The 27,216-nt window shown below is 38.6% G+C and overlaps 1 protein-coding gene across 3 annotated transcripts in view; it reads right to left on the bottom strand.

Moving 5' to 3' along the window:
- LOC306860746 (nucleolar protein 4-like) overlaps nucleotides 1–27,216 on the bottom strand; it is a 98,412-nt gene that overhangs the window by 28,879 nt on the left and 42,317 nt on the right. For all 3 annotated transcript variants that reach the window (XM_079402620.1, XM_079402619.1, XM_079402621.1), the window contains one exon: nucleotides 15,685–15,832. In XM_079402620.1, coding sequence (XP_079258746.1) covers nucleotides 15,685–15,832 — 148 coding nt within the window. The remainder of the gene's footprint in view (nucleotides 1–15,684; nucleotides 15,833–27,216) is intronic.

Genomic DNA, 27,216 nt, shown 5'->3' with positions numbered 1-27,216 from the left:
CAGTAATTTGTACTCATATTAATAATGATATCTGTGTGTGATGAGGATTAAACCAAGTCATAACCTCAAAACACACACATACACAGACACACTTTCCAACCGACCTCGTCCTCAAGGCTGCTTGGGAGATAAACTGTGGAGGAATCAGGACAGAGGGGAGAAAGGGAGGGGAACAGTGAAGGTGAAAACGAAAATGGCCTCACATTGTCAGGGACAGAAAGTCTACAGAGCAATAAACAGAGAGCTGCTGTTTACAGAGACCTTGTGTTTTTACTGGACGGCTTTGTGTTTTCACACAGCTCTGCAAAGTGTAATCTACTGTTAATCCCAAAAACATGATGACTGGATGCAGGCTATGTTGAGTTACGAGTTCAAGTTTTTAAATTTGCTGGTGCAGATTAATTCTATGCTGTAAATATTTTTGTTTTATTTTTGAATAATATAATAATAATCACACTCCTGTAGCTGATCTTACGTGGCTTTCATGAGTCAGAAATAAAGTAATTTCGAGTTACACTACCGTTTAAAAATTTGTGGTCAGTAAGATTTTTTTATTCAACAAAGATGAATTAAATTGATCAAAAGTGAAAGACATTTATGATAATCAAGAAAGATTTTTTATTTCAAATTAATGCCATTCTTTTGAATTTGTTATGCATCAAATGATCCAGAAATAAAAAAAATTATCACCGTTTCCACAAAAACTATTAAGCAGAACAACTGTTTTTAACATTGATAAAAATAATAAATGTTTCTTGAGCAGCAAATCAGCATATTAGATAAATTTTTGAAGGATCATGTGACACTGAAGACTGGTGTAATGATGCTGAAAATTCAGCTTTGCATCACGAGAACAAATTACTTTTTATTATAATAATATTTTACAATATTACTGTATTTTTGATCAAATAAAAGCAGTAGGCATAAGATACGTCTTTGAAAAACATTAAAATATATTACTGTCAAACTTTTGAACATTATGCACATATATAACATTACGCAAAGTCATATTTACCAGTGAGAAACTGATTTGTTTTGTCAATTTACAGTTTTGTATTTTTAAATAACAGTAAAGCAATATTAAAAATGTAAAAATATTATTAAGTGCAGAAGAAATGGGAGCTTGTCCATTGTTCTCCTGGAGTTTTCTAGAGATTTTCAGTTGCATGATTCTGTCATTTCTACAAAACCACATTTTAGTTAGGGAAATGTAACCCCATTCCATTCAGCTGAGGGTAAATTTAGTAGCAGTTTTATAATTAGTACTAATATCATTAGGCAATTTAGTTTCTGAGGCTAAGCCCTCACTGTTGGTTTAAGAGGACAATCCCTGTGCGTCTACTCCTAGAGGAGACATCCAAAGACTTGCTATTGTAACTGCCATCTTATATCATAAATGACTTTCATGATATAGCTTTAATGTAGTTAATTATGCTAGTACAGCAGCTTTAATGCAGGTAAGTACATCTATCTCAACATCAGCTTTGATCATCCAAGATCAGTGGAGATGTTCAAGGCAGTCAAGCGTTTTTCTTCTTGGGGCAGGAGACATCACAAATCGTTATAAATGAAACGTTGTGGAAACCGCAAGACTGACGGTTTATCAGGTGTATCTGTTGATGCAGGTCTTCACGTCAAAGATAAACTGGGGAGCTGTTAAAGTGGAAACATCAACTTAAAGCAAGGAACTTTGATTGGTTTCTTATATTCAATATAAAAAGCTCACATCATTGATTGGATGAAATCTACAGGTGGCGTTGCAATCGTTTCAGACTTTATTCATCATGCATGTGTGCGTGCATCAGTTGTGGGTCACAAGCAAAATTGTGGGGATGCATTATCTGATCTAATTTCCCTTCAGCACAAAACAACATCCAATCATCTCAGCGGGTAGGGGGCAGAATTACACACAAACCCACTTGCACTAATGCGTGACTCTCTCAGTGCTGAGAGGGAAGGTCTAAGATATCAGTACTTAAGCAGCACTTCTTGTGGAAAAAACAGGAAGTTCTCTGGCAAAGAGGAAGGGATCCTGATGACTGCTATTGACTGAAGCGTATCAGCACACAGCGTATGTGGTGTAAGTTTACCTACAGACTACAGTTGAATCCTGTACGACTAATAGGTTTGCTGTTACAACAGATACATGACGAGGCATTACATCGGATGGTGATCTGAAAGAGGATTTCATCTGGCATTAGTCTTTGTATGTCCTCTATCATTATTATCAGTAGTCAATTTCAAACACTGATGCTAATGGTGCTAACTGATTCAAACACACTACTTACAAAGTTGAAGTGAGGATTCGTTTGTCTTCAGCCTCAAATTTGCCAAATGAATTCCTCCATGCGCATCAAAAAAAGTCATGTGACTGCACGATGGGACGGGATAACCAGACTAACCAACCAGAGGACCGATCTTGTTGCACAGTATCTGAATTGTTATGGTCATTCTGAAATGCCCAAGCAAAGTCTGTCATCAAAGAATTTCTTTATTATTGCCACAATTTAAATTAGCAACTTTGGATGGAGACCCGGCTAGTGTCACATGATCCTTCAGAAATCATTTTAATATGCTGATTAGCTGCTAAAGAAACATTTCTTATTATCAATATTGAAAACAGTTGCACTGCTTAATATTTTTGTGGAAACCATGATACTTTTTTTTTAGGATTTTTTGATGAAAAAAGCATTTAAAAGCATTTATTAGAATTTTTTACTGTCAGTAAAAAGATGAATTTAATGAATAAAAGTATTGAATTCTTTAAAAATAAATAAATAAATAATTCTTACTCGCGCATAATGTTTGAACTGTAGTGTATATCAACTGTTGATCAATACAAAAAAAAAAAAAAAAAAAACCACCACTAATATTGTCTGATAAGACATCATATTGATATATTGTGCATTCCTACCAACTTAAACTCTTTGTTACTCTGCTTGTGTAACAAATTCACCACCTAGGTCACTGTGACTATACAGGTCTTTAAACAAAACCAATTGTTCAGACAACCTCCTGATGAGTCGATTAGAATAAAGTATAGTTTTACACATTCTGTACAATATAAGAGATCAGTCTTCCTTGCGTAGAAAAAACCTCTCGCCCTTGCTAAGCATCTATGAGATTACTGATTGAACCGGATGAGGGTTAAAAGTGTAAAAGCCTGGGAGCAGGCCTCATTAACATTAATAAGAGGGTTTTCAGTAGCAGTGAAGGAGAGATACAGAGTAAAGTCGTGACGTATTGTCAAGTATGGTGACCCATACTCGAAATTGGTGCTCTGCCTTTAACCCATCCAAGTGCACACACACAGCAGTGAGTAGTGAACAAATCCACACACACACACACACACACACACACCGTGAACACACACCCGGAGCAGTGGGCAGCCATGCTGCGGCGCCCGGGGAGCAATTGGGGGTTCGGTGCCTTGCTCAAGGGCACCTCAGTCGTGGTATTGAGGGTGGAGAGAGCGCTGGACGTTCCCTCCCCCCACCTACAATTCCTGCCGGCCGGGGGCTCGAACTCGCAACCTTTCGATTACGAGTCATCCAGAGAGGATGAGTGTAATGTACAGACCCATACGGCTGATCCTCCGGCCTGGTTAGGATGGGATACTCGGTGGGTGTGATGGGCCTTACTTCTAATAAATTTGTGCTAGACTCATATCTGTTTGTGACCAACAGCTGGGTCACCGGGTGATCCCATGTTATCCTGCATCTCCTCTATCCCTCAATCTCACATATGTGCCTTTTACAACTTTCTAATGGATCCCTCTCAAGAGCTAAATCACACCAATATTAACACAGAAAATGTGCCAAAGGTCGACTCTCAGTTCCACTTTCTATCTTATTCGCCTCTTAATGCAGCCAGCTATTTTTCCAAAAGCACTTGCTAATGGTGGCGCACCATAATGGTGGCGCACCCAAAAATTATCATTTTGTCTCCCATTGAACACAAAATAGGATTTACTGAAGAATTTCCTGGATGCTCTTTTCTATAAAGCTGACTGGGGTAGTCATTTGTCATTCTCAAAATATGTTAACAAACATGTCCCTTGAACTTTCAGTCATGACAAAGACTTCACATATTCAGGAAACACCATATAAAAATAATTTGAATAATTGTAAGCTTTTAAATAATATAAAATAATATAATTTGACATTGCTAGTTTGAATTTGTCAAGTGCATGATAATAATCTTTTCTTCTTCATCTGGTTATCTATGACATTTACAGTATTTCTGACAGCAAAAAAGTAATTAATGATATTAATTATTTTAAAGAATGATTGATCCTTGAATTTTTGATAATAGGAAAATTATTCATTTAAAAGTTATTCATTTACATTATTATTTTTTCATATGGTTCATTTAAATGTAATTGTTATTACAATGTTTAAATGTTAATGTAATTTATATTGATATTGATATTCATCTACTATACTAATATACTACACTACTGGTATTTATCCACACTAGTTTGCTTTTGAAATGATGTCTATTTTTAACTATAATTGTCAAATTTGTATTTATTTTTTTTTATTGTCACTGGTGTTACAACATTTTCTTCATTTGTGAAATAAAAGAATAAAATAAAGAACATAATAAATAACATAATAAATTTGAAATATCATGTGTGAGTTATTTGTACAGTACGTGCATATTATTATGTGGTCATATTGTTTTTTTTTCCAAGCACATTTTCAAACCACATCAATCTTATTAACTACTATTAATTTTCTATTTAATCATTTACAAGTTTGGACCTTAAAAGCGACAACACCCATGATTAAAAACAGCAGTATAGTCTGAACATTCTGTAATTTTTCTTCTTTTGTGTTCTATGGAAGAAAGAAAGTCAAACATGTTCGCAACTACATGACGGGGGAGTAAATGTTAATTTTTGGGTGAACTGTTCCTTTAGGCCAAGGGTTACATTACTCAATCTCTCGAGGTCACACCCATGTTTGTCACCTTTTCTCTGCAGAGTGCCAATCGAACCAAGGTCACTGGGTGCCACGAACACACCTGCTTTAAATTTAGAAGAGCAAACAGGCACAGCAGTGTGCCCCTTTTACAATAGTTTATCTTATCTTCTTCCTCCAATAGGGTGTTTTATTCACCCTCCAGTAAAAGCAGAAGGCGCTGATAGCACCAGGTCCAAATTTCAGGGGCGTTTTGGAGATTTATGGAGCAACCTTTACACGTCTTCTCTGAAATGCACCCTACCCACTCCCCATAAAACAATCAGGGAGAGGGGCACGGCACCTATGAGAGGATATTACACAAACACTCTTTCACACAGTCCTCACAACGAGCGTGCTGGAACAGGCGGTGTGCGTGGTGAAGTGCACCACCTCATCATCTCTGATTATATCCAAGAGTCCACAGCATGCACACAGACAACTCATTAAAAGTAAAAGCAACCTTATGATCGGGAGTCTACGATTTAATTGCTCAGAGATAACGAACACGCTCATGTGCTAAAATCACAGCAGGCTGTCATTCCTGCAAACAAAACACACTGTTAGCCATCGGTCACGGGCACAAACCTATAAGTGTAATAATTAATTCAAACCCTTGTTATTTGAGGGTGGCGTTGAGGGGTGGCAGTTAATAATTAAGCAACCTCTGGCCTTGGCTCAGTGGAAAGCGTCCTCTCTTACAGCAAATGAGGCCTTCAGTAGAGCACCCCAACACACACACATACACACACAGGCCAAGACTGAAATACTAGCGTACTGTCTACTGCAAACACCTCAGTATAATCTGTATCCACCTTACTGTGCAATGTGGAAGTACAGTAAGCTGATTTCTTCCTTAGGTAAATATCTCTAAGAATAATAAGTGCAATAAACAGCTATTTACAAACCAACGCGTTTATGATTATGATAATAAATGAAAATAATATGAAAACAAATAACAGTCTCCAATAAAAAGCAGCATAACAGACCTGTAATTGTGTACAGGTAAAATAACTAGAAGCGAATGACACGGAAAGCCTTGCACATTCAAGTTAAAAATAAGGTGGATATGGCCTACTATACAATAGCATGTAATGTGCATACTACATACTACTGTAAAACAGTTTGCTACATTTTGTCCCATGATTTCATTACGATTACTTTAGTGACTCCAATTAGGAAGTCGTGGCCTAATGGTTAGAGAGTTGGATTCGTAATTCAAAGGTTGCAAGTTCGAGTCTCGGGCTGGCAGGAATTGTAGGTGGGGGGAGTGAATGTACACTGAATGTACAGCGCTCTCTCCACCCTCAATACCACGAGCAAGGCACCGAACCCCCAACTCCTCCCCGGGCGCCGCAGCATAAAAGGCTGCCCACTGCTCCGTGTGTGTGTGTTCACTGCTGTGTGTGTGCACTTTGGATGGGTTAAAGAGCATGAATTCCGAGTATGGGTCACCATACTTGGCCGTATGTCACGTCACATTCACTTTTCACTTTCAATTATCACCTTACATATTTTTTTTTTCTTAAGTATCCAATTAAAAAAAATAACAATAAATTAAAAATAAATAATTAAAATAAAAAATAGATCAAATAAAATATAATTTTGCAGTCCACTCAAATGAGTATAGGTTGTTAAAAAAATCATTCCCATTCATGTCAAACTGGAATTGAAAGGTCAAGTTGTGTCCACACAGTATGATGTGTCTACAATACATATTTTAGTAAAATGTATAATAGTAGGTCACTACTATTATTCTATACAAACTAAAAATTCACATACTCCACACAGTATACATATTACGTATTGCTGAAGTGGTATGAGTAGTATGGTAGCATGCAATCCGAACATAGTCTGACACCCATCCCGGGGGGACATTTATACTCTTAAAAGAGTATATATTCATCTTGAAAGGGAAAGGGAGGGATCTTTGGGAAATTTTCACATTCCCTTCGACTTTTATCTTCAAATGCATCTTTATCAGTCGCCGCCCCCATGCAGTCATTATGGGAGAGGGGGATGCCTGATCATGTGCGTAAAAGTGTGTGTGTGTGTGGGGGGGGACACTGGTCCGTTCTTCATGCTCCCTTTCTTTTGTGTGATTCATCTAAAGAGGTCTTCAGATTTTTATCGGCCGGCTCCTTCCCTATTTCTCCTATGCGTGCCTCGCTATCTCGCTCTGGATCCTCCAGATTAACTCGGCAAATATACTCATAATCAAATAGAACACACACTGGGAAATGTCATATGTTAATGGCCTTGCATTTTTAATAACATTTCCATTAGGTGATCATGTGATTACCGCCCTTGGTCTCTCCCACACGGTCTCTTTATTGCCTTGTAGGTTCATGTTGGGGGGGACACAGTCATCTTTTCAATCCTCAGATGCAGACGAGGAGGACCATCTGTTTCAAATGACTTCACGTCTGCCAATCTTTATACATGGTATGTCGTAAGACTGACAGGCTGGTTTAATGGAAATAGCTGCACGCTTCAGTATGGTTGGGATTTCTGTCCATAGCTGCCCGGTCGGACGGTTGATTCAGATAAGAATCGGCGACCTGCTGAAACCAGAGAGAATGACCTGACAGCATTAATGAACCTTCTCCTCTCCTGCCTGTCATTCAAACACAGCTGCATACTGCCATCAACTCGGTTGACAGACTGCTTTACTATGGTTTCAGGAGGTCATGCTATGATTGTGTGAATGTTACTGTGTGATAGCCATGTTAACAGTGAAAGTGAGGAGAACATCTGATCAAATTATTTATAAGAAGCAGCAAAGGTTCTAGATAAAAAAAATAAAAAAATTCTGAAAAAATGATTTTAAATAATAATGTATAGGTCTAACATTTCGACACAGAGCAGACCGGCCATGAGCTCTGAACCATTAGCAATGGTTCTTCATTTTCTTAAGAATCGTTTTAACAGCCAAATTGCTATAAGAACCATCTATAATCCTAGGGAGAGCTTAACCTGCCATGTAGATGATTGCCTACTTCCGATGAATAATTTCAGATGACATAATGGAGTTAATATCCCTCTCAAAATATATCTGAACACTTGAATATATCTTAATATTTTCAGAACTATTGTTTTATTGTTAACTAAAAGTATTAAAGTAAGTAATAAATCTGAAATTCAATAAAATATAAATATTTAATAGAAAAATCATAAATGTTGCCAAGGCAACTAACTGAAAAAGTTTAGGTTTAAGTACTAAAATGTGACTAAAAAATCTTAAAACTAAATAAAAATATTTTTTTAAAATAATAAGAAAATGCCAAAACCACATAAAATTACAAACAAAATAAAACTAAAACTGAAAATATAATTATTGATATTATAATAGTATATAAATAATACTATAATTACACAGTTTTCAATCAATATCAATCAACAGTTTATGTAAAATTTATATTAATTTCTTTTTACAGATTTGTTTTTTAGTTCTTTAAATACAAGTTTGTATAAAAATTTGAATTAAAAAATCCTTAAATAAAAGTTAGTTGTTCATGTCAAAGCTGGTTTGTTGGACTCAAATCTTTATTGAAGAACTTTTATTAAAATACTTTTTAAAACTCTGACTGAGGAAATGAATGGCAAAAAACCTTCCAGAACCAAGGCCGCTGAAAAAGTGGGCAGTCACTGTTAGGCTCTTCAGAAAAGAGCTCTTTGGAAATTCAGTCCCACATGCACATAATCACGTCTTCTCTCACAAAGCAACTAGATGACCATAACACTTATTTTTTGTGAAGCATCCACTGTCATGTTTCAGCCTGCTGCTTGTCTGAGTCACACACAGTGCACTGTGAGGCTTCACACTCGATTGGACTGCTTGGTCCAAACCTAAGAGCAATTCCACCCCCTCACCCAGCCAGTCTCTTTTCAGATTGTACTTTTGGGTCTGAACCGCAGAACCAACCGAACACAAAGAACTTAACTCTGATGGAGGGCTTCAGATTTCCCATTCAAGCATCAGTAAGAGGGTTTCCAGCTGGAAAACATGGATCAACTACTTGTTCTGCTTTTGATGACCGTACCTGCTGCTACTGTTGTTGTTGTTGGGCATCTTTGAACTGTCTGTCTGTAAACACTGAGACAGTTCAGAGCAGATCACAGGCGTCTGCTGTCTGAAGGACGGGGAGAGAGATACTCTGAACACAGAGAGCACTGGTGTGAAAAGAAGAGAGATGAAGAGAGGAGACGAGGTGACAGGAGCTGTGATGATGAAGGGAGGTTAGTCTAAGAGAGAAGAGGTAAAGAGAGGAGCGATGCAGCGTTTTTAGCTCTGATAGATCTGCCGATTTGTGTGTATCGTATGTGTGAGAGCATGTGTCTGATGTTCTACATCTCCTGTTGACACGCATTCTAGTGCCGTCAGAGGCATTATCACATGTACACACACACAAATACACACATTTAATCAGCTAGATGGGAACTTAAGACTTCTGTAGGTTTATTGTTTTTAAATGAAGCTAATTCTAAATACTACAAACTAACCATTTTTACCAGCCATAATAATGTATTTTTTATATATTTTTATATTTATAGACCCACAGCCATGTGGGGCAATCGTGGCCTAATGGATAGAGAGTTGGACTTGTAACCTGAAGGTCGTGGGTTCGAGTCTCAGGTCCGGCAGGGATTGTAGGTGGGAAGAGTGAATAACCAACACTCTCTCCATCCTCAATACCACGACTGAGGTGAGACCCTTGAGCAAAGCACCAAAACCCCCAACTGCTCCCCGGGCAGCATTGGCTGCCCACTGCTCCGGGTGTATGATGGGTTACATGCAGAGCACAAATTCCGAGTATGGGTCACCATACTTGGCCACACACCACTTCCCTTTCCTTTCCATTCAAAGATTTGTGGCAAGCAAGTTTTTTTTTTGTTTTTTTTTAGAAATTAAGACTTTAATTAAGGGAGCAGTTGGGGGTTCGGTGCCTTGCTCAAGGGTCTCACCTCAGTCGTGGTATTGAAGGTGGAGAGAGCGCTGGTTATTCACTCCCCCACCTACAATCCCTGCCGGACCTGAGACTCGAACCCGCAACCTTCGGGTTACAAGTCTGACTCTCTATTAGGCCACGACTGCCCCCATTTGAACATCAATATACACACACTGACAAATTGGTCAAATGATGGAAACAGTTGAGTTCAAAATGAAGCTGATAGCTTCAGCACAGGCCACTGAGTGCTGGTTAAGTGTTGACTGCAAGTGCAATATTGTGATATCAATGTCTAAAAGCCTCCAGGATAATCACATCTTTTGCTGAGCATTAAATAAAAGTAGGAGCTTCACATGCTTATCTAATTATTTATTTTTACACTTGACCTCTATCACTAGCCTCCAGAGGGAAAGCCACACTGTCAAAGTCACACTGTCATTTTCACATGGCCTACTTTCCCTACTACACACACTCGGCACAGGTTCTGGACTGTGGTTGCGTTTGTCCTTTGGGTTACTTTGCCACTAGGGCTGAAACAAATTCACCCATGTAATGACAAAGGTCATTCAAATCCATCGGAGCTCTAATAGCAGGTCTGAATCACTCAAGCTTTAACTCTCCTGAGCTTCAGCTTATGACCATATCCTCTGCTGACATCCAAGAAACGCAAAGGTGCACTATGACCTGATTATGCATTAAAATACACAAAAAGGCATTAATATAGAGATTAAGAATGTGGATTTTTCATTTTTGATACTTTTTAGTAAATGAGACAGTGAATGCATGAATTAAACAAAGCTCATTAAGATCATGTTTGATGTTTCACCACAATTTTAAAAAGGAAAAAAATTTAAGAAATACATTTCGGTAAAACAAAATTAATAACATTATTTTCATTACAATTAAGCACTTTTCCCCATTCAATTCAAATTATATCAAAACTCTCTCTTTCTCTCTCCATATACAGTGTATTGTTTTTTTTTTTACATCCTGGTTGCCTTTAAATAGTATATAAATATATTGCATTATGGTAATTTTACTGAAGAAAAAAAAAAAAAAAAAAAAAAAAAACAGTATTATAATAAAGAAAATCACTATTTGGAATAATGACAATTTTGAGGGGGAAATTTGGGGGAGTCTGAACTGTAATTAAAATAATATATAAAATAAATAAATTTGTTTATTTATTTTATATTCTTTGCTTTAAAATAATATAGATTTTTTAATTCATTTTTAAACTAAAACAAATAAGTAAAGTTTAAATAAATAAATAAAAGTATTTTTTTTTGTCTTGAGATCAAGACAAAATACAGGCTAATTTGAACTTGCATTTCTCACATGACCATGTCTGCTGCATTTGCACTAAACAAGAGGCAATGGCTCTGACTAATAATGACTTTTTAATGCACACTAGCTAGGCAAGGATATGAATCACTTGTTCACATTTATTAAATACTAGTAAAGGCACATAATTCACTGCTGCAGGGCTTTAACGCAGTAGTAAAGTGCAGGTCTAATGCAGTGGCTCAGCTTTATTATGCACCACAGCAGGGATCTGATGAACCTTTCCAGGCCAATCACGGGTTGCAGTGATGTACAAGGGTAGCGCAGTGCTTTGGGGCAAACAGTGACCTTGACAGCATCTGTTCGGAGAACATGGCTCCATTGCTCTAAGATCCATTATCTAAAGCAGCATGTTTAGCACTACATGTGTGTTTTTCCCTCATACTGAGGTGTAAAGTAAATTCTCTCCATCCTGCAGTTCCCAATGTACACCTCAACCATCCCCCTGACTATCTTCTCTTCCTCTCTTTTTCCTGTCTGGCCTCGGGCTCTTGCACCGGGAGGTTATGGCACCAAGGTCACGGCCACAGTGTCAAGACTGACACTTCATATCCCAGATTACACACAAACCAGACATGAAACACCTATGCACACAGTCAGGTAAGCTGTTTCACCTGCAAGTTATGACATTTTCTGTATGAACATACGGAGTAAAGTCTTCTAGCTACTAGACTAACAGCTGAATGTAAAATGGAAAACTTACACTTCACAAACTACCTGTACACCGCCAAGATGGGTTGAGATTAGCAGCAGGAGTAGTTGTGCATTTAGACACTGATTAACTTTTACAAGAGGTCAAACGGGTACAAGCGGAAAAAAAAAGAGAGAGACGACTACACCTAATACATGGCCACCTCCTAGAAGAAACTTTCTGCAAATACATAAGATCACATTTGGCCGTGTCTCCTCATGTTCAGGCAATCTGAAATCACTTTGAAGTGACGAAGGTTGTTCTTTGTGGACGAACATTTCACTTTCAAGAGCAACTCTAATCAGTCAGAGAGAGCCGTCTTGATTACCTGACCTCTTTTATCTCTTTTTCCATCTCCCTTCCTCCATCATCATCATCATCATCATCATCTCTATACATTCTTGTCAGAGTCCTGCTGATAAACGGGTTGAGGGGGTCTTTCTCAGCTGATGGCCCTCAGAGAGTGCTGTGCCTACGCCTGGCCTAAAGTTTTACATTTATGCAGTTTGTGGACATCATGGTGTAGTTTAAAATCATGGAGATCCTTAGAGTTTGAAACAAGGCTGTTGCAAGACGCAATACAGTATTCTACACTCTCAAAAAATCTAACTTATTTTTTAATCAATTTATATATTTTAAAACATCAAACTCTATAATCATGTATTTTATTTCTCCTCACTCCAATTCCTTTAAAATTTAATGGTATTCAGAAAAGAACAGGAATTAAAAATTCAGTATTCATTGTAAACAGCATTTTTTTTATAAATACCAAGCCTAAACTAATTTACTGAAAGTGAAACTGAACATACCAATGTGTGTGAAAAGCGCTATACAAATAAACTTGGGCTCATGTAAAATACAGTATAGAAAAAAAAACTGCACATAAAAAATAAAAAATTACTGCATACTTTATTATTGTTCACTGAACAATTGCAATGTTGTCTTGCCATTCCAAACCTGCATGACCTTTTCTTCTGCAGAACACAAAAGATGATATTTTGAAAAATGTCTATTTAATGAAAGTCAACAGGGCCAAAACATTCTTCAACATATTTTATTTTTGTGTTCCACAGAAGAAAGTAATTCCTGCACTTTTGTAACAACACAATGGTAAATAATATGTAAATGACAACATTTTAAAATTTTTGGGTGAACTATCCCTTTAAGAACTACAGCATTATTCTACTACAAAATACAGGGTATGTCAAATCCTATTTCAAACCAATGTATTTCTGATAGGAATTCATTGATCATCTGTGAACACATTCTTCACTTGTCATGGCTGAAGGAGCAAGAAAAGGTGGTATTCACTATGCAGGACATGGTTGAGTTTGTGAATCAGTAGATCATTTTCTTTACTGAGTGTTTGAGTCTGTGGGTGTATGTCCACATCTGTATACAGCATATATATTTATTAAAAGCATCTGAAAAGAAAACTGCATGCATGTTTTTCAAAAGCAGCTTTTTGTATTGAAGATTTCAGATTGCCTTCAATACAGAAAGATTACAGCTATACTTCTACTATAGATGAAGAGAGAGGGAGGAAGGGAAAAAACACTCATCATTATCTAAATGCAGAGCTCTCTGGGTTGCCAATGTCACCCACAGACAGAGAAGCTGCTGGAGAACGCAGCGAGGAATTACTGACTTTAAAGTCCTGGAGAAGCTTACTCTGACCTCCCTGCAGCTCATTCAAAAATTGTAATTCTTCATTTAATCAGGCTCAATTGCGAGCTTTCGCACTTCAAAGAAACAAGCAAAGGCCTCTTAAGGAAGTTCATATGTCTCACATGACTCTTCTGAAGTCATACAATAACTCTGGTTGAGAAACAGACCATATTTTTAAAGTCGTGCACTGATAAAACCACCGAATTGAGTCTGTGAGTTAAGAACTTAAGAATTGGATCAGCCTAATATATTTATAAATGAATCATCCAGAATGGTTTTGTGAAGCAAATTAACTAATACGTTGAAAAGATTTAAAGACTTAAAACAACAAATGTTCATAAATCCAACAGACGTCACTACTTCTCTCATGAACATGCCAAGGACAGCTTTGTCAGATATATTTTCAGTCAATTATAAAGCCTCTGTCCCCATTCATTGTAACTGCATGGAGAAATAAAGACCAGCACAGTCTCCAGAATACCTCTTTTGTTTTTCATGGAAGAGAATAATGATATGAATGTGAGTAAATGATGATGAATAAACAATTTTCTACTAAATAAATGGTTTATTTAGCTGAAACTATTTATTTAGAATAAATTATTTCCTTCAACCATCTAAAAATACACCCACACCACTCTATATCTTTAGAGCTCTCTTTCCAGTGCTCTTTTCCTCCTTGTCTCATCTTCATCGGTCTATACATTTTTCTCTTTGTCCAGATCCTTCTCTTTCCTTGAAAGCTGCAGGGAGGAGGCCACTCTATCACAATCGATACCTACATCTCTTCTCGCCTCATTCTGGCCATTCCACCGCTCTCAAAAAACCGTGTGTGTAAAAGAACATGGTTCATCTACTTACTTACACACATACACACTCGCTCTCAACACCACTGCCATAAGCCTATCAGTATTTTTGCCTTATTTTCATCCTTATCTCCATTAAAATATATTTTCTATATAAAATATACGTCATTATTTTTCAGTTTAAATTTTCTTTTTAACTGAAATTTGGGATCAGTATGATTTTTGTGCATTCAGAAGGAATGCATTAAATTTGATCAAAACTGACATTAAAGTAAAGACATTAATATTGTTACAAAAGATTTCTATTTCAGTTCTATTCAAAGGATCATGAAGAAAGTATCATGGCTTCTACAAAAATATTTAGCAGCTCAACTGTTTTTAACATTGATAATACAATATGTTTCTTGAGCTCCAAATCATCATTTTATTGTTTTTATTGTATTTTTTGTAGTTCATTTTATTGTGTTTCTGAAGGATCATGTGACACTGAAAACTGAAGTAATTATGCTGAAAATTCAGCTTTGCCATCACAGGAATAAATTATACTTTAAAATGTATTCAAATAGAAAACAGTTATTTTAAATTGCAATAATATTTCACAATATTACACTTTTACAGCATTATTAATAAAATAAAATAAATGCAGCCTTGGTGAGCATAAGACAAAAATACTGACCCCAAACCTTTGAACAGTAGTGTATACAGCTATATAAATATCAATAGAAATATAACTTTTTTCGGTAACACTTTAGAATAAGGAACACTTATTCACTATTAACTATGACTTTTCCCTCAATAAATTCCTAATTTGCTGCTTATTAATAGTTAGTAAGGCATTAATATGTGCTTAATTAGTACTAATAAATGGCTAACATTCTAGTAATATGCATGTTAATAAGCATCTAGTTAAGAAACCCTAAAATAAAGTGTTAGCCTTTTTTCTTTTTAATTTTTGTCTCAGTATTTTTCATTTTGCTATTTTTATATATAAAAAACACTAGATTTATATTTTTATAAATGACAAATATTCCTTTTATTTATGAATTTTCCTATGAATTTTAGTAAAACACCTTGCATTTATTGGTGAAGGAAAACTGCATAAGGATGTTTAGATTTGATTACTGGAAAACAAGAGAAAAATACTGATTAAGGAAATGACTTCTTGTGCCGAAAACATGCACACATGCATTTCATTTGAGACTCTAGAGCAATCACGGGGTTCAAACCCTCTATTAAGACGCAGATGAGCAAACGGTGTCTCTTACCGTCCTCTTCCTTGTGTGTGTTTTGCGGGCTTTGCATCCTATCTGCGCTGGAGGGGTGGTTCAGGTCAGACAGTGCGGCGTGACGTTCAGATGATATCCATGTGGGGTCACTCATATCAAACTCCTCACTACTCACTGAACAGTCATCCTGAGGAGAGAGAGCCAGAGAGATGTCAGTCCGACAGCTGAGGCAGGATTGCTCATATCGGTGCCACGTCTATGCATGTGCGCAAAACTAGAATAGATGTGAAAGTTAGATTGGGCCGTGATGTTGGCAGGCAAACAGGCCCATGAGGAGGGCTGTCAGAGAGAGCAATCACCCCCTGCTGAGTGACAGCATCACTCATACACACACACACACACACACACACACAGGCGCAGCGGCCCACCAAGACCACCAAAATTACAACTGGGCCCCAAAGCACAGTGCAGAAGTGTTAAAAAAAGAAAGTATTGTATACAACTTCAGTATATTTATTCTACTGATGGTATAAACATGATCGAAATGATTTATTACTGAAAAATTCACATTCTGACTGCCCTAAAACCTGATTCAGGCATTAAATTTTTTTGCCTTTGTGACTGCTATGAAAATCAATCAGTGAACATAAATCATTTTGTAATTAAAGAAATGTATCAGCTAATATTTGATTTGCATGTGTGAATAATGGTTTGCACTGCTGTATATAAGGTTGCATAAATACATGTTTTACTTGCTGCTGATAAACATGCATTGAAATGTCTAACGCAAATTAAATCTGTGAAACATTTTCCAAGGTATGCATCTCAAATGAAATTATATTCTATAAGTAGACGTTGAACTACGGTTATGAACAGTATTCACAGTATTCCTATCATGGACATGAATTAAAAGTAAAAAGCAAGGTTATGAAATGTTGTTCAAATTAAGAACATTTTTGGGGTCGTTCAAAAAACAAAAAAAAACTTTTATTCAGCAAGGCTGCATTAAATGTATCAAAAGTGACAGTAAAGACATTTTACATTGTTGGGCAAAAATCTATTTTACATAAATGATGGGAAAAAAAATCCTGAAAAATGCATCACAGTTTTAACAAAACTATTAATCAGCGCAACTGTTTTCAACATTGATAATAATAGGAATTTTTTTTTGATCAGCAAATCAACATAATGATTTCTGAAAGATCATGTGACACTGAAGACTGGAGTAATGATGCTGAAAATTCAGCTTTGCCTTCACAGAAATACACTCAAATGTATTCAAATAGAGAACACTTATTTTTTAATTGTAAAAATATGCCACAAGATTACTGCTTTTACAGTATTTTTGATCAAATAAATGCAGCCTTGGTTAACATAAGAAACTTCCAAACCTTTCAAACAGATAAAATATAAAACAAAAAATCTTACTGACCACAAACTGTTAAACATTAGTGAAACACCATACAGCCATGGCCAAAAATATCGGCACCCTTGGTAAATATGATCAAAGGCGTTAATAAACAATTCACAAAAATCTAACCTATAAGAATTTAAAATGCGGGTAAATATCAGTATGAAATAAATGTTTTTCTCAAATACAAGTTGGACACAATTATTGGCACCCCTAGAAATACTTATGAGTAAAATATCTCTGAAGTATATTCCCATTCATATTAACAATTTTGAGCACTCCAGGGTGATTATGAACATGAAATTATCCAGCCATGGCTTCCTGTTTCACAGAAATATAAATAGGAGGGAAAACAAAGCCCAAATTCCCTTAATCATCCATCACAATGAGAATAACCAAATAATATATTTCTGATGTGCAGCAAAAGATAATTGAGCTTCACAAATTAGTGAAGTGACTTTAAGAAAAGAGCTAGAGCAGTGAAAATTCCCATTTCCACCATCAGGGCAATAATTAAGAATTTTCAATCAACAGAAAATGTTAAGAAACTGCCTGGAAGAGGATGCATGTCTATATCGTCCTAATGCAGAATCAGAATGAGCTTTATTGGCCAGGTATGTTTACATATACGAGGAATTTGTTATAGTGACAGAAGCTTCACAGTGCAACAGAAAGACAGGAACAGGACAGGACACAGATAATAAAAGAATAATATACAAATAGTCAATGTACAAAATAGCAATTTATAATATAGACAATTATGTGTGAACAGGTCTGATATGTGCAAATTTGAAATGAAAAAATAAGTACAAGTATGTGTAGTGAATAAATAATGTATAATAGAGTTGTGTGTTCCATGTTTAGTGTCAAGTGTTCATGAGATGGATTGCCTGAGGGAAGAAACTGTTTCTGTGTCTGGTTGTTCTGGTTCTCAGAGCTCTGTAGCGTCGACCAGGCGGTAACAGTTCAATGAGAGAGTGTGCTGCATGTGAGAGGTCCAGAGTGATTTTGCCAGCCCTTTTGCTCACTCTGGATAAGTACAGTTCTTGGAGAGTGGGGAAGGTTGTACCAATGATTTGCTCAGCAGTCCGGACTACACTCCGTAGTCTTCTGAGGTCAGATTTGGTAGCTAAGCTGAACCAGACAGTTATTGAAGTGCAGAGGATGGATTCAATGATGGCAGAGTAGAACTGTTTCAGCAGGTCAGAGAACTGTTTCAGCCGGGCGAGAGGGGGGTTGCTGGAGGTGTAAATGGTTGTGTGGAGAGGTGTTCAGGGTGGGTGTGGAGTGTTTTTTTCAAACCTGCAGTAGAACTCATTCAGGTCATCTGCCAGTTGTTGATTCTCCAAAGTGTTGGGGGATGGTGTCTTGTAACTGGTGATATCTTTCATACCTTTCCACACTGAAGCAGAATCACTGGAAGAGAATTTGTTCCTCAGCTTGCCACAATAATTCCTCTTTGCCACTCTGATCTCCTTATCCAATGTGTATTTGGCCTGTTTATACAAGACTTTATCCCTCTTTCTGTAAGCATCTTCTTTGGCCTGACGGAGCTGTCTGAGTTTTGCAGTGAACCATGGTTTGTCATTGTTGTAAGTTAGATGAGTCTTGGTAGGAATGCACATATCCTCACAGAAACTGATATAAGATGTTACAGTATCTGTGATCTCATCCAGATCGGCAGCAGCTTCAAAAACAGTCCAATCAGTGAGAGAGAAACAGGCTTGTAAATCCCTTAGTCCATCTTTTAACAGTTCTTAATACAGGTTTTGCAGATTTAATTTTCTGCCTGTAGTATGAGATGAACCAAACAGTGATTAGAGAGTCCTAAAGCTGCCCGTGGGACAGAGTGATATGCGTCCTTTATCGCTGTGTAACAGTGATCCAATATATTACTGTCTCTGGTGGGACATGTCATGTGCTGTCTGTATTTTGGCAGTTCGCGGGAGAGATATGCTTTATTAAAGTCCCCGAGAATGATTAAAACAGAGTCCGGGTGTTTTTGCTCTGTGTCTGTGATCAGATCAGCGAGTTTCTGTAAAGCTGAGCTCACGTGCACTTGCGGTGGAATGTAGACATTCACGAGAATGAACGAACATATCTCCCGCAGCGAATAGAATGGCTTGCAGTTAATGAACAGCGTTTCTAGATCTGAACAGCACATCTTCTTTAACACAGTTACATCTGTACACCACCTCTCATTGATGTAAAAGCACGTCCCGCCGCTGTGCGATTTCCCCGTTGATTCTGCATTGCGATCTGCTCTGATCAGCTGAAAGTTAGCGAGATGTAGCACGCTGTGCGGTATGTCGCCATTCAGCCAGGTTTCCGTGAAACACAGAGCAGCAGAGTTAGAAAAATCCTTGTTTGTCCGGGAGAGCAGAAGGAGTTTGTCCGTTTTGTTGGGTAGAGAGCAGAGATTCGCTAGATAGATGCAAGGCAACGCCGTTCTAAATCCGCGCTGACAAAGCTTCACAAGCACGCCGGCTCACTTCCCCCGTCTGCGTGTCCTGAAGCGTTTGACCAGAGCTACGGCTCCGCCAACTACAATGTCCAGCAAAACGTCCGAATAATCAAAATCCGATAAAAGATTTTGTGGTGTGTTCTGCTGAATGTCCAGCAGGTCATCCCTGGTAAAACTGATTGTGTTTGAGAAACAAAAAACAGGAAAAACAAACAAAAACAGTACAAACACTGAAGAGCAAAGCTCTGTAGCTGCTATCTGTGGCGCCATCTTAAATCTAAAAAGTGAGAAGGAGAGTTTGAGTGGCTAAAGATTCTCCAAGGACCACAGCTGGAGAATTGCAGAAAATAGTTGAGTCTCAGGGTCAGAAAACCTTAAAGAAAATGGTCAAACAGCACCTACATCACCATATGTTGTTTGGGAGGGTTTCAAGAAAAATTCTCCTAGCTCATCAAAAAACAAACTCCAGCATATTCCGTTATCAGACAAGACTGGAACTTCAAATGGGACTGGCTTCTATGGTCAGATTAAACTAAAAAATTAGCTTTTTAGACGCAAACACTCAAGATGGGTTTGGTGAACATAGGGACCAACGAGTGTAAAGACAGACGACTTTTTCCTGCGTGACTTTGACCGAGCAACGACACCGAGCACACACTTAAGTATCGTTTTTATCTTCCCTCACATTTTCCTATCCTCTATCCTTCCACGTCTATCATGTGTTTCCAAACCATTCCGGTTCTCTCTCAACCTCGCTCTAAAAACACACGCAGAAGGTTACGTAACCCTGCTAACCTGCGCCCTATCTCTACATCTTCCACTGCACCTCTTTCTTTCTCTGTAGGTCTTTGGAATTGCCAGTCAGCTGTCAACAAAGCTGACTTCATTTCTGCTTTTTCCTTACATTCCACACTCAGCATCCTGGGCTTGGCTGAGACCTGGATTCGTCCAGAAGACTCGGCAACCCCAGCTGCTCTCTCTCACAATTTCTCTTTCTCTCACACACCTAGGGAAGTTGGCCGGGGTGGGGGCACTGGTTTGCTCATTTCTAACAATTGGAAATACTCTACCCACTCTCCCCTAGGCAATCTCAACTCATTTGAATCTCATGCCATTACTGTAACAGCTCCTATAAGACTCCAGATTGTGGTAATCTACCGTACCCCTGGCCAAATTCTACCAACCTTCCTAGATGAGCTGGACGGACTGCTGTCCTCTTTCATGGAGGATGGCACTCCACTCTTAATCTTCTGCGATTTCAACATTCACCTAGACAGGCCTTATGCTTCCCTTAGGGGAAGTCGTGGCCTAATGGTTAGAGAGTCGGACTTGTAATCTAAAGGTTGCGGGTTCGAGTCTCCGGCCGGCAGGGATTGTAGGTGGGGGGAGTGAATGTCCAGCGCTCTCTCCACCCTCAATACCACGACTGAGGTGCCCTTCAGCAAGGCACCGAACCCCCAACTGCTCCCCGGGCACTGCAGCATAAAATGCCCACTGCTCCGGGTGTGTGTTCACGGTGTGTGTGTGTTCACTGCTGTGTGTGTGCACGTTGGATGGATTAAATGCAGAGCACAAATTCCGAGTATGGGTCACCATACTTGGCTGAATGTCACTTCACTTCACTTATGCTACAAACTTCCAGTCACTCCTAGCTTCATTTGATCTCAAACGCCTCACCACTACTAGCACGCACAAATCAGGCAACCAACTCGACTTAATTTACACACGCAATTGTTCTACAGATAACATTCTGGTACAACCACTACATATCTCTGACCATTTCTTCATTACATTTACTTTACATTTTGCTACCCAGGTGCCACCATCTCCCTTACCGGTTACTTTCAGTCGCAACCTACGCTCCCTTTCCCCCTCCCTTCTTTCCTCTGTAGTATCCTCCTCTCTTCCCTCGCCTACCCATTTCTCTTCTCTGGATGTGAATGCAGCCACTGACACTTTATGCTCTACCCTAACCTCTTGTCTAGACAACATCTGTCCTCTCTCCTCCAGGCCAGCACGGGCTGCCCCTTCTAACCCCTGGTTATCCGATGTTCTTCGTGAGAATCTGACCAAGCTCAGAGTGGCAGAGAGAAAATGGCGCAAATCAAACGATCCGTCGGACCTGAGTAGGTATCAGTCTTTGCTTTCATCTTTCTCTACTGAAGTCCACACTGCCAAATCCTCACATTTCCACAACAAGATCAACAGCGCTCCAGACATGCGTAATCTCTTCAGAACATTTAATTCTCTCCTCTGTCCCCCTCCTCCACCTCCCACCACTTTGATAACCGCTGACGACTTTGCCTCTTTTTTCACAGACAAAACTAGAACAATCAGTAACCAGTTCTCAACTCCACAGGACCTCCAATCAACCACATTCACTGCTCTAACTCCCATCTTCTCCTTCTGTCCCCTCACCGAGGCAGAAGTATCCAAACTTCTCCTCTCCAGCCATCCTACAACATGTCCTCTCAACCCAATCCCCTCACACCTTCTCCAAACAATCTCTCCCACACTCTTTCCGGCACTCACACACATTATCAACACATCTCTCCTCACATGCATCTTCCCCACAGCATTCAAGCAGGCTCGGGTAACCCCACTGATCAAAAAGCCTACATTAAGCACTTCTCTTTTAGAAAACTACAGACCTGTCTCTCTCCTTCCATTCGTAGGGAAAACACTCGAATGAGTTGTCTTCAACCAGCTCTCACGGTTTCTTTCACAGTACAACAAACTGGATGCTAAACAGTCAGGTTTCAGGAGTGGCCATTCAACAGAGACTGCGCTACTCTCAGTCACTGAAGCCCTGCGAATTGCAAAGGCCGATTCCAAATCATCAGTCCTCATTCTGCTGGATCTTTCTGCTGCTTTTGATACTGTCAATCATCAGATTCTTCTGTCTACCCTCTCATCACTGGGCATCACTGGGATTCCACTTCGCTGGTTTGAATCCTATCTCACCAGTAGATCTTTCAGGGTGGCCTGGGGAGGGGAGGTATCCAAACCACATCAACTGGTCACTGGAGTTCCTCAGGGATCGGTTCTTGGACCCCTCCTCTTCTCCACATACACTACATCGCTGGGTCCCATCATACATGCACATGGCTTCTCCTATCACTGCTACGCCGATGACACACAGCTCTATCTCTCCTTTCAACCAGATGACCCAACGGTAGCTGCACAGATCTCAGGCTGCCTGGCGGACATCTCGGCATGGATGAAAGAACATCACCTACAGCTCAACCTGGCAAAGACGGAACTTCTTGTCTTCCCTGCCACTCCGACTCTACAGCATGACTTCACGATTCAGTTAGGCTCATCAATGATTACCCCATCAACTTCGGTCAGAAATCTTGGTGTAATCTTTGATGGCCAGCTGACCTTCAAAGAGCACATTGCAAAGACTGCTCGATCCTGCAGGTTTGCACTACACAACATCAGAAAGATCAGGCCCTTTCTGACAAAGCATCCTGCACAACTTCTTGTCCAGGCCCTTGTCGTTTCTAGACTGGACTACTGCAATGCTCTTCTGGCTGGTCTGCCATCAAACACAATCAAACTTCTACATATAATTCGGAATGCAGCGGCGCACGACTGATCTTCAACGAGACCAAAAGAGCGCATGTTACACCTCTCTTCATCTCCTTGCACTGGCTACCAGTGGCAGCTCGCATCAAGTTCAAGACACTGATGCTTGCATACAGAACTACCACAGACTCAGCACCCTCCTACTTACACTCACTATTACGAACCTACATCCCCTCCAGAAGTCTGAGATCTGCTAGTGAGCGACGCCTTGTGGTACCATCACAGAGAGGCTCAAAATCACTCTCCAGAAAATTCTCGTTCACCATTCCTGGCTGGTGGAATAATCTTCCCACCCCTATCCGGAATGCCGGATCCCTGTCAATCTTCAAGCAACAACTGAAAACTCATCTCTTTCGGCAGTACTTGACTTCATCCTAAACTCAAAAAAAAAAAAAAAACTCACTCTTTCCCTCTATCTTTCTCTCCCTCCCTTACTAGCTTGTACTTATTTGAACAATGACTGAGACTTGGTGTTACGAGCACTTCCTCTGTCTGATTGCCTCTTCAAGATGAATCGCTTTTTGTATTCCACAATTGTAAGTCGCTTTGGATAAAAGCGTCTGCCAAATGACTAAATGTAAATGTAAATGTAAACTGGCAAATGGAGGTTTCAAAAAGTATTGAATAAAAGGGTGCCGTTAATTGTGGCCAATGTGTATTAGAGAAAAACATTTATTTCATAATGATATTTCCCCCCCATTTTAAATTCTTATTATCTAATGAAAGGTTAGATTTTTGTGAATTTATTAAATAAAAGATCAAAAGGATTAACAATGCAGATTCATTTTCACAGCCTTCTTTGATCATATTTACCAAGGGTGACGATATTTTTGGCCATGACTGTATATATACACATATATATAAAATAATAACTTATTTTCTCCGCATTCAATTGATCCATTTCTGAACATTAACAATTTGTTCCATCTACACAAGCAATTTGTTTTGTTTCATAACAAGTATCTTCAAATAAATTATTGTTTTCCTGAATAAATCCATTTTCTATCATTCATATACTAAACTCACAGCAATCAGTGGTGAGGATGCCTGTATAAATATGTGAATCAAATAAAAATCACAAAATTCAGTTTCTCCACATTTGACAGCACCATTTCCTCAAGTTTGGATGACACTTCAAGTACATTTGTAATGTTCATGGCATGGATCATTAATAGAAAAACAGTCAATAGAATCTTTCAGAGAGAACAAGGCTAAACTTGTCTTATTCAGAATTTCTTTTCCGAAAAGTAAAAGAAATTACCTTAAATGACACAAATGTATTATTTTAAAAATAATGACTGTAATGATGGCTATTAAACTTAATTTGTTCCCTTGACTTATTAAATTGCTCCTCAATTTCAGAAACTAGCTCAGTTTGATAGTATCCTGCCAAGCCCTTCCACCTCTGGAGAACAGCCATCATCTCATTTTAATTACATAACAACCTATATCCGCAAATGAATGTCTCTAAATAATCTCAAGAGCTCAAGTGGTTCTGTTCGGTAGTTATAGTCTGGAACATGTGTTCATTATCAACATGAGCATCTCAAACTGGCTCGATTGGCTGTACATGCTGTGCTGGGTTTGAAAAGCAATGAAATACCTGTGCATAATGTGCTGGACGGAAGAGGATGATTTATTAGACAAGCGAAAGTAAAAGCCACCCCAGGGACAGCGGGGTGAGGACCCATCTGCTCATGCCTGTTGTTGAAGGGAAACCCTGCCGCATGGCACGACCTCTGTTTAAACAGATGCATTCCCCCCAGAGCTGCCAATCACACAATACCTCCCACCACCAGCCCAGCTCTGATTGGTTAAGGTGCTTTACATGCAAATTTGACACTGCATTATTGATGGGACAAAGTCTTCCGCCCTGCTGCTCCCTTAAAGGAGTCTTAGCTGTTCTTCTATGCCAATTTAATGTGCAAAGGTGAGTTTGGGACATAACTACCTGTTTTGGATAGTAGTTTTGGGGTAAAAAGTTTGAGGTCAATATAATTTTTTTTTACGGAATTTATTACATTTAGTACATTCAGACAGCAATATTATCAAAAGTGACTTTAAAAACAATTATTGTTTTTACAAAATATTTTATTTTAAAATGAATGCTGTTTTTTCTACTTTCTATTAAAAAAATCCTGAAAAAAAATTATCATGGTTTTCCAAATTAGCATATAAGAATGATTTCTAAAAGGATCACGTGATACTGAAGACTGAAGTAATGGCGAATAATTTAAAAAAAAAAAAACTTTGACATCAGGAATAAATTACATTTTAAAAGTTATTGAAACAGAAAACAGTTATTTTAAATTGTAACAATAATAATTTCACAATATTACTATATTTACTGTATTTTTGATCAAATTAATTCATGCTTTTGCTGCACAAAAGTGAAATCTTTCTTTTTGCACAATTATAGAAATGTATATTAAAGCTTTTTTCCTTCCAAAAAAAAAATATTATATTTATTTATTTTTTATTATCTTTACCAAATATACATTTGCAACAAGTTATAGCCATAGCTTCATAAATTCATAAATTGGACATTTGGAAAATGGTAACATGAGATGCAAAGTCATTTTCAATGCACTTTTACTGCTGCTTTCAAGACTTTCATGAGTTATCTATATCTATATATCAGTATATTTGATAAATCAACAGAATTTGCATAACAGAAAAGCTCATTTAAACTTTTAAGGCATAAAAATGGACGTGGAAGATCAACAAATGATTTTCAGTGTCAGAGCAGCACTGGCCCGAAAGGGCAAGTGATTGTTCTTTTTCAAGTAGCTGTTAGTGTTGTTGACTTCCCTGAAACTCTCTCACACTGACTCTGGGCCAACAGGTCATTCTTACTGTTGAACCCTACACTGACTTTATTAATCAACGTTTGAATAATACATCCTACAAATACAGCAATCGGACACATGTTTGTTTATAAATAAACCCCCAGAGATTAAGAACGATGCCCAGGGGTCAGCAGAAGTCAGCAGGGTCAGCTGATAGGAACAGACAGCAGAGGGAGGGGTCAAATACAGCCTTTAAAGGTCACGAGGAAATGCGCTGTAGCTCAAACCATCAGGTAGACAACAAAGAGGATCGCACTTAAAGCGGTCACACACCCGTCCCACCCCCCAAACCCTGCGTAATGTATTCTGCCGCATTTTCATTCCCATGTTGAAGTCACAGAACTGACAATCCAGCACCTCCTTAATCATCTTCCAATAGGACATCAAACAGAAGCCTCTATTAATCTGACATTTAACTCCTTTTCAATTATAATCTTATAAAATCGCATTTAACCGTTTCAAGCCCGCGATCAGCACCGCACAGATAATCCAATTTAGAACAATGCAGGTCATCAGCGGCCAAATCTCTCCAACTCCATCTCGCAGCACCCCTACGGCTCAATTCTGATGGTCTTTTATTAGTTTTTATTGTTCATAAATGATCATGCTTACGGCCTCCTCTCATCTGCATGCAGGTGACATTCCACTCTCTCTCTCTCTCTCTCTCTCTCTGACAAATTGCTGCCTATGCAGATAAAGAGAGCAGGGACAGCCTGGCATTTTCCCCCTTCACGAAACATCCCAGCTCCTCCGTGTCTTTAATGAGAATAACAGATAGAAACAAGTCCAATCACCTGGTTTCTTTCATTTGCAGAGGGTCTGAGTGGCTCTGTGGGCTGTGCATGTGTGTTTCAGGGTTTCTTTTGTCTGAGAGCTGTGTGTGCATTCACAAAACACAAAGAGCAGATGTCCTTGGGAGACGGTCTCTTCTCAGCCAGGGCTGGGCGTTACCTTTGTCCTGTCTCGCATTTTCATTTAGTTGATTAACTTTGCTTTCACAATAATACGCTTTTGGGTGGGTGAGAATGAAAGGAGCCTTTTATCGCTTTAACTGATTTACGTTTGCATGACGTGAACCTCCGAGCCAGGACTGCGGACATTTGTATAGTGACTTTATTAGTGAGGTTAGCTTGTTAGCCGCCCTGCTGTATACCAAGCTGTAAATTGTCTAAATTAAGACGTGAAGGGGGTAAAGTCTTTAAAAAATCATTAACTTCAGGAGCAAGTCTATTTTCAATGACATGCCGAGGGGAGTT

Source organism: Barbus barbus (genome assembly GCF_936440315.1).
Source record: "Barbus barbus genome assembly, chromosome: 41".
Lineage (NCBI taxonomy): Eukaryota > Metazoa > Chordata > Actinopteri > Cypriniformes > Cyprinidae > Barbus > Barbus barbus.
The sequence above is the reverse complement of the archived record's forward strand: the minus strand, read 5'-3'. Positions and strand labels throughout refer to the sequence as shown.